This window comes from Micropterus dolomieu, linkage group LG17, assembly GCF_021292245.1.
Source record: "Micropterus dolomieu isolate WLL.071019.BEF.003 ecotype Adirondacks linkage group LG17, ASM2129224v1, whole genome shotgun sequence".
Classification (NCBI taxonomy): domain Eukaryota; kingdom Metazoa; phylum Chordata; class Actinopteri; order Centrarchiformes; family Centrarchidae; genus Micropterus; species Micropterus dolomieu.
The window spans coordinates 37119735-37128063 of NC_060166.1; the positions used below are offsets into that span (position 1 = coordinate 37119735).

The 8329-nt window shown below is 42.8% G+C and overlaps 1 protein-coding gene across 1 annotated transcript in view; it reads left to right on the plus strand.

Moving 5' to 3' along the window:
* Positions 1-8329, plus strand: part of abcg1 (ATP-binding cassette, sub-family G (WHITE), member 1) — a 27819-nt gene that overhangs the window by 2109 nt on the left and 17381 nt on the right. The window contains exon 2 of the mRNA XM_046073898.1: positions 1671-1917. Within this exon, the coding sequence (XP_045929854.1) occupies positions 1671-1917 (247 nt within the window). The remainder of the gene's footprint in view (positions 1-1670; positions 1918-8329) is intronic.

Genomic DNA, 8329 nt, shown 5'->3' on the forward strand with positions numbered 1-8329 from the left:
ACCTGGTGGTCCTCAAACGAGTGTCCTCTGTCCTTCAGATGTAAGTAGACTGCAGAGTCTTGACCTGAGGAGTTGGCCCTTCTGTGTTGAGCCATGCGTTTGTGTAGTGGTTGTTTAGTCTCCCCAATATACAGGTCTGTGCATTCCTCACTGCATTGGACCGCATACACTAGATTGCTTTTCTTGTGTTTGGGTGTGCGGTCTTTGGGGTGTACCAGTATCTGTCTTAGTGTGTTCTTGGGTTTAAAAAACACAGGGATGTTATGTTTGTTGAAAATCCTCCTGAGTTTCTCTGATACTCCAGACACGTATGGAATCACAATGTTGTTGCGTTTGACCTTCTTTTCCTCCTCCCCTGTAGTTTTGTTCTTCTTGGATCTTGTGGCTGTTTTTCACAAAGGTCCATTTAGGGTCTCCACAGGCTGTAAGTGCCCCCTTCAGGTGGTTCTGTTCCTTCTCTCTGGCTTGGGCGCTTGTTGGTATGTTTTGTTCTCTGTGTGGGGGTTTCCTGTACTCTCCAATTGGAAACGTTGTTTTTAACTTTGGTACATTTTAAGGTTTTTCACTGGACTTGAACTACATAGATTTACAGAAGAACTACAAACATGGCGGCTGTTCTAAAACGTTGGACTGGTAGCGTACATATGCTGCTTTCAAACTTTTCTCCGACTTCCCGAGTTGTTCAGGGGGCGTTTGCATGAATTTTTCCAATTATTATTATGTGACGTTAGTGTCGGATGTTCAGACTTTACGTTTCCACCTGCTCTCAGAGCGCTCTGCTCACAGGAGTAAAATAACTGTTGCCAATAAATTGAAAATCTGTGTGAGGCTGATCTTTACTGACACAATAAGAAGTAAACACTGTGACAATGACACAGCTGAACACCACCTGCTGCTGCCGGGAGGACTAACTAGTCAGTCAGAGAAGTTTAAACAGATGCAAACATCCAGCTTCCTCCAATCACAGTGCAGGAAGCACAAACTGACCTGCTGAGAAAAGGAAGCCAAACATCCTGAATGAAAACATTTAACAAATAACAGAAATAACTTTGAAAGAAGGCATGTGGGCAGGTGGTGTTGATGGAGGCGGTCTGGAGCTCCTCTGGCCGAGCTGTGGAGGACTGTCCTGCTTGCTTTTAGCTCAACCAGTAAAAGCCAGTCTGATGTTTACTCCTGCTCTCTCTTTTTCTCTTCCTCCAACGTCGTCTTCTGTCTCTTCGTGGCCTCTGTCATGATGCCGACTCTGAGAACACCGAGCAGGCTTCTTCCACACAGCTCACGTTGTACATTATGTACTCGTTTCTTCTTCTTCTAGCTTTCTGAAGAGTCGTGTTTGTGCTGTAAAGCGTTACGTGGTTGTCGCGTCGTGTGTGTGTGTGTGATGGCACATTGTAAAGCACTTTGAATAAGAAGCAGCCATTTCTACATGTTTTGTGTCGGACACCAAAATCTGTGTGAATTAACAGATAGTTTCTCTGCTGCACACAGAAACACAACATTTGAGCGTTTTATTGTGAAAAACAGAAGGAAAGCAGCATTTTTATTATTGTGGGCGTGAGAATTTTCTCTGGACTGAACTTAAAAACATCAGCTTTTAAATCCTGTGAGCACATACAGCATTAAAACTGTGGACTTCTAAAGAAATCAGGGGTCTCTGATTTAACCCTCAGAACACCAACGGGCCCCCGGACCTGATGCTGGACCCCCGGATGGTGTGCGTTTGTATGGACGAGGGGCTCAACAAGCGGCCGGCGGGCAGCCAGCAGACGCCGCTGCTGCAGGGACACCTGAAGAAGGTGGACAACAACCTGACGGAGGCCCAGAGGTTCTCCTCGCTACCGCGGAGACCGGCGGTCAACATCGAGTTCAAAGACGTCTCGTACTCGGTCAGGGAGGGACCCTGGTGGAGGAAGAAAGGTACTGACACACACCTGATCCAGAATCTGCATCCATTTGATCTGACAACACGAGATTTTAACCACAGCTGCAGCCAGTCATTATTATTTATCAATTTATTAGAGTTGACGGAGGAAAAAATGAAATGCAAGGAAGTAAAAGTACCTCAGAATTGTACTGTAACAACAGTACTTGAGTAAATGTACTTAGTTACCTTCGACTTGTTTTCTGTTCTATTTCAGTGGTCAGTGTTTCCTCCTAGAGCTTCGGTACACTATTCCCATCAGAGTGTGTGTGTTGGATTATCAGGCTTTAATCTCTTAATCCCAGTCAGGGTCTCCTGCTGTAAATAGCTGTAGGTCAGATTAGAAGCGCCGTGAGAAAGAAAATACAAACACCTGGTAATGTTTGTGACCGAAGACACGGCGCTCCTGTCAGTCTGAGCGAAGGGTTTACTGCTCCTCATGACCTACATGTCACCGTCCTGTACTGCTACTGTAATCTGTTAGATTATAACCACATCACGACATCCTCCGCCAACACAAAGATCACGGACGAGGCTCAGTCAAAACTGTCACACTTCAAAGTTTCCATGTTTAATGTCTGAAACCACAGATCTGATTTATGCTCATAAATATATCTGTAAATTAAATATAGTTTACATTTATCTCACCACAAACTGTCTCAGGCCTGAATTAAAATAAATATGATCTGCGTCTGTACTAAAACGACTGAAAACGCCGTTTACGTACAATGGGCGTAAACATGAAGCGGATGGTCTGTTCCGTAGTTACAGAAGATTTGGCCAAAGAATAAAATACTGCAGACGAACAACCGCACCAGATGTTATTTTGCATGGACCAATAACGAGCTGGGACTGTGACTGAATGGGACACGGGAGTTAAAAGCGGCGGAAAACAGACCGGGAGTCTTTGCAAAGTAAATACGGTGACATGCGCAGTCCGAGTGTAGGCTGCAAGTGTTATTTACACAGAACAAAATATTTTAATAAAATACCAAAAACTGTCAGCAGCATCGTGTTTCTGCTTCTGCATGACTTAAGAGAGCCAATCGTGAGCGTCTGCGTCATCGATTCTAAAGTCCTCCGTTTTTGCCCGTTGGCACTAAAATGCTAGCCAGAAATGAAATTAAATTAAAACGAAAAATTGGGTTGGCAGCGTTTTCAGACTTCTCCGTTTTAGTCTGGACGGGAGGAGCAAACGTGGCAAAAGTAAAAAGTAACGTGGACGGGGCCCAACAGAAGTGGACGTAGCTGTCGTGACGTCACTCGTTGGGTCGTGGACCGCTGTGACCAGACGTCCTTCGTTGTCTGGAGCTGTCCCCAGAAATGTCCCCGTTTTTAACTGTGTTAATGTATTAAGATGTTAACAGACATGAAATCAGATCTGAAATCACGCAGCAGCGTGTTTAAAGCTGCATCGCCCGGTCTCTTTACGTCTACAGCTGCTTTTATCTGGATCAAACAGACATAACGTGCAAACAAACATCACTTTATATCCGTAGTAACAGCTTTTAACGGAAAAATCACAATTGTGGCCAAATAAGTGTTGTTTAAAACGTAACCAGGCCCGATATTTACGTGATTACAGGTAATAACTGAAGCCTGTTGTTGCCGACGGATTATGTGTTTGTCTAATATCCTAGTTTATATTTGGAAAATAAACTGTAGCCTTTTAATTAACACGACTTACTGCTGAGTTATAAATAAAGACATTATCACTTTTGCAATTGGCCCTTCGCTAAGCCACGCCCCGATTACACAGCTGGCCAATCACAGCGCAGTATAGGTCTCGCTCGTTTTCCAGCTTTTTCTGGCTCTATTTTTCTAAGATCTGGTCAAACGCTGTTCCTGTTGTAATAGTTACAGCAGCTACCCAGAGAGGCTGAAAGGAGAAGGACGATTTATTCTCTTTCCAAAAACCTGAAATAAATCCAGAAAAATGTCGGCTGTGGATTGTTCCTAGTTAGCTAACGCTAGCTAACTTCCTACTGAATGTAACGTAATAAAGTCCTGCTGTTCTGCTTTTTAATGACTGTAATAATGAACAGAGGCCGACCAGCTGTACAGGAACACTGCTGATCCTTAATGATGTTGTCTTTTGTCTCAGTCGTCCGATAATACGGTGGTTCACTTTTACTCTGTGATCGATAGGCTTTGGCTTCTGTCTTTTTTTCATGTCAGTCTGACAGTCTGAATAAAAATTATCCAATATTTCTCCGGCAGCTACAGCCGTGCTGAAAGTCAGACTGCGCCGACAGTTTGTCAGACTTAGCAACGGTAACTGAGGGGGGGCGTGGCTTAGCAAAGGTTCAGGTCAGTTATCCTTATGACTCTGCGTTATTTAACTTGCTGTGTACCAACCAATCCAGGCCTTTTTACCTCTTAAAATACCTTTAAACGGCCAAAACAACACATAACATGCAGCATTCTGCCTGAAAGTGACTGCAGCCTCTACTTTATTGACTGAAAGTTAGTTTCTGCCTCAAAATGACTTGATTTCCTTCAGAAGAGTTCAATTTGACATAAAACTGAAATCCTGCCCCGTTTTTAATTCATATATTATAACATTATATTTTTTTAATGACCTACTGACCACCAAACCAAAAATGTCCCCAGTTTTCATTTCAGAAATCTGTTCATGTTAGTTTGGCCGTCACCATCTTGGTTTATTGGAACCAGACATGACCACGTTTTGACGAGAGGGAGGAGCTATCTAACTTTGTTAGCAAGGTGCATCTGTAATTTATGTTAACTGATTTTTACCAGGATGCTAGTTTTGGTTAGCGACAAACAGGCTTAAAACAAAACGTACCATAAACTCATCAGGAAAGTGTTTACTGAGAGAATAAATCAGAGACTGCAGTCGGTGGAGTCGCCCCCTGCTGGCTGCTGGAGAGAACGCAGGTTTAAGGTGCTTCAGCGCTGGAAGTTCCTGCTTGTCTCTGAACATAAAGTTTATTTTAAAGGCGTTAATGTGTATTTTAAATACTTATATATAAGGTGATGTTCCTTTATATCAATTATACATTACGCTCATCTCATATGTGTAAAAAGTTTCATGGTTCACACGCTGGACTGTTAATCCACCATGTGCTAAGTCACATGGGAACTGTAGTTGTTAAAAAGACGAAACTAAATGTTTCTTATATCTTTTGTTAAAGTTTAGAAAAATGATTTAAGTGGAAATGTTTGAACTCAACAGACAAATAAGAAACACAAGTAAAAGAAAGGAAATTAAAACTTAACAACTTAAAAAATTAATATTTCAAAGCGCTTTTTAAAACCGTGCACTGATTTTGTCTTTGAGCAGCTGTGACAATTAAACCACGTTTAGTGAATCGGGACTGAAAAGCTCGGATCACGTTTCAGCTTTTCAGGACAAAAGAAAGGAAAGAGTGAAGAACACAAAGAGTTCAGTCTGCAGACAGGAAACACGATGAGTTTGTGCTCAATTCTGCTGTTTATGTAACACGTTTCAAAAGAACCAGAGCTGCATCCAGCCCTTCGTTCAACAGGAAAATGTCCTCAAACGAAAAGTCGAGTCACGTTTGCTGCACAGAATTAGAGCACACCGATTTGGCTCAGAAGAAATCTGTGTGTCTGCGTGTTTTTATAAGAAATGAAATATACTGTATGTATTCTTGAACAGTTTTACAAGCTAACTAAAATTGATGTCTTTCCATCAAAGCGTCAAGCGTTTGACTTGCAGTACATTAACTGCAGTATTTGTACATGCTGTACTGCAGTGTATATACAGGATAATAATGAATGATACTTGAGTATGAATTTACATTCCAGACTAAGCTGCTGTTTTGTTGTTTGAAGTCTGTAATGAGACGCCGTGAGACTCTTTAACAGCTCAGGTTTCCTCATAGTTTCACTGAGAACCTGCTCAGGTGGGACAAACGCTTGTCTCACGATGATGATTACTAAAGTTTGAAACTCTGGAACGGCGTAAAATGATGGATGAGTTGGTGTGATGGACAGGTAGTGGATCCCGATGCATCACGGGAATTCCTAGAGTGCAGGCTGACTGACTGTTACGGAGGTAACTGCAGGTCGTCGACACTAATCTGCTGCTAATCGTCCAAACTGAAGTTCAGTAAATGTTCCTGACCTGACAGTCACCACTGAGGGAGCAGAGCACAGCATCTTTGCTGTCACCTGTTCCCATGAGCCCGCAGGCTTCTCAACGGTTGATACTGCTGCTGTGAGGTCAGCTGAGTAAGAAGAAAACTATTGAGCTTGAAACTTTATTGCTGACTCCGGAAACTGCGCTTTGACCACATTACCAGTCCGTTCTCACTCCTGATTCGTCGCACATGGACGCAGGTACCCAGGGCGTTAAAAAAAGCGACGCCACGGGTACTTCCACATGTGGCGAGTTGGGGGAGAGAACGTGTTGTCATTACACATCTAAACTCACGGCGCACTTACTGTGTTTATCCTCCTCAGTCCCCAGATAAGACCCGTTATCACGTGACCGAGGCTCCGTACTGCAGGGACGAGCCCTGATGCTCTGCTCGGGGCCACACTTTGGGAGAAGCATCATGAATGAAGAAAAGACTTTACCAAATGAAAGAACTCACTTATCGCTGTAGATAAAATCAACATCTGGGCTGTAATCCCATTTGTCTGGTGCCCTGTTGCGGCTTCTGGTCATCAGGTCAGAAACTGTAGAGCACATTACGTAACGTTTGCTAACGGGCTCAGAGTTAATTTAGTGCGGGCGTATTACCGTTAAGCTAACGAACCGCTGTCACGTATGCGTAAGAAACTTCAGTCAGTTATAAATCTAGCATAACATGAACATAACTTGCAAGAAATTCTATTATTATTTCGAAATGTACCTTTATAAACACAAGATTACACCGGAGGCTCCATCACCCGTCCTCATGAACTATAAGTGGTCTGCACATTCAGCACCATTAGTCCATGGGCCAGGCCAGAGTTTGGTACCACATAATGAGGCAAAATCTCTTTGGTACCAGCTTGTTTGTACTTTTAAACCACAATAACCACCAGTAGCTTCACTAATCGTCCAATCAGCCTGCAGTGTCTGCACAGTAGGTCTGTGTGAAGTCTGCTGAAAGAGGTAACCGTACACGCTACATGCTGATTTTCTCGGGGCTATCCAGATCTGCCATCATTTAACACGTAGGTCTCGTTTACACTGGCGGCGCTGGGGACATGTCCTCAGCACTTTTTAAAGCATTTAAAAAAAACATTCTGAAATATAGCTTGCAGTTAAATAACAAATAAATGCTTTTAGAAATGTTTAGTTGCACGTTAAGGAAACGGTCGGCAGTCAGACTCGACAGTGATCCTTGCTGCTTACCAAAGAACCAGCAGCTCTTTCCCATTTTAGATGTGTCGTTTGTGTTTTAGCTGATTCAGGCTAACACTGCTGCTCGTCTTTCTGCCACTCGGTGAGCGTAACTGCGTTCTGTGACGTCACGTGCATACCCTTTGTTAAAAAAGACCTATAGAAGAAACAAATGTCCAAAAAAAGTAAACGAAACAAGCTACTGATAATAAAACAACCCAAAAACGTGCAGCACCGCTCAGTAACTTGGTTTCCTTTTGGGCCAAGTTTTCTGTTCTCTCGCTGTGAATGAAAAATTAATATTTACAGAAAGAGAAATTCAGAAAATCTTAATAACTAAACTTTCTGTCAGAACTTTTCCTCCATTTTTCCTGAAATTACTGTTTGTTGGATAATTACAGGCCGCTAAATTTAAATAACTGCAGGATTCCCTCTGAGCTGATACGACCCAGCAGCCTAAATATTACTGACATTAATAAACTGGATACTATTTACTTCTAGACTCCAGTAGAGTGTGTATACAGGGGGTATTCCTGCAGTATTTGTGTATACAGGGGGTATTACTGCAGTATATTTGTGTATACAGGGGGTATTCCTGCAGTATTTGTTTATACAGGGTGTATTCCTGCAGTATATTTGTGTATACAGGGGGTATTACTGCAGTATATTTGTGTATACAGGGGGTAATACTGCAGTATTTGTGTATACAGGGGGTAGTACTGCAGTATATTTGTGTATACAGGGGGTATTCCTGCAGTATATTTGTGTATACAGGGGGTATTCCTGCAGTATATTTGTGTATACAGGGGGTAGTACTGCAGTATATATGTGTATACAGGGGGTAGTACTGCAGTATATTTGTGGATACAGGGGGTAGTACTGCAGTGTATTTGTGTATACAGGGGGTAGTACTGCAGTATATATGTGGATACAGGGGGTAGTACTGCAGTGTATTTGTGGATACAGGGGGTAGTACTGCAGTGTATTTGTGGATACAGGGGGTAGTACTGCAGGGTATTTGTGTGTACAGGGGGTAGTACTGCAGGGTATTTGTGTGTACAGGGGGTAGTACTGCAGGGTATTTG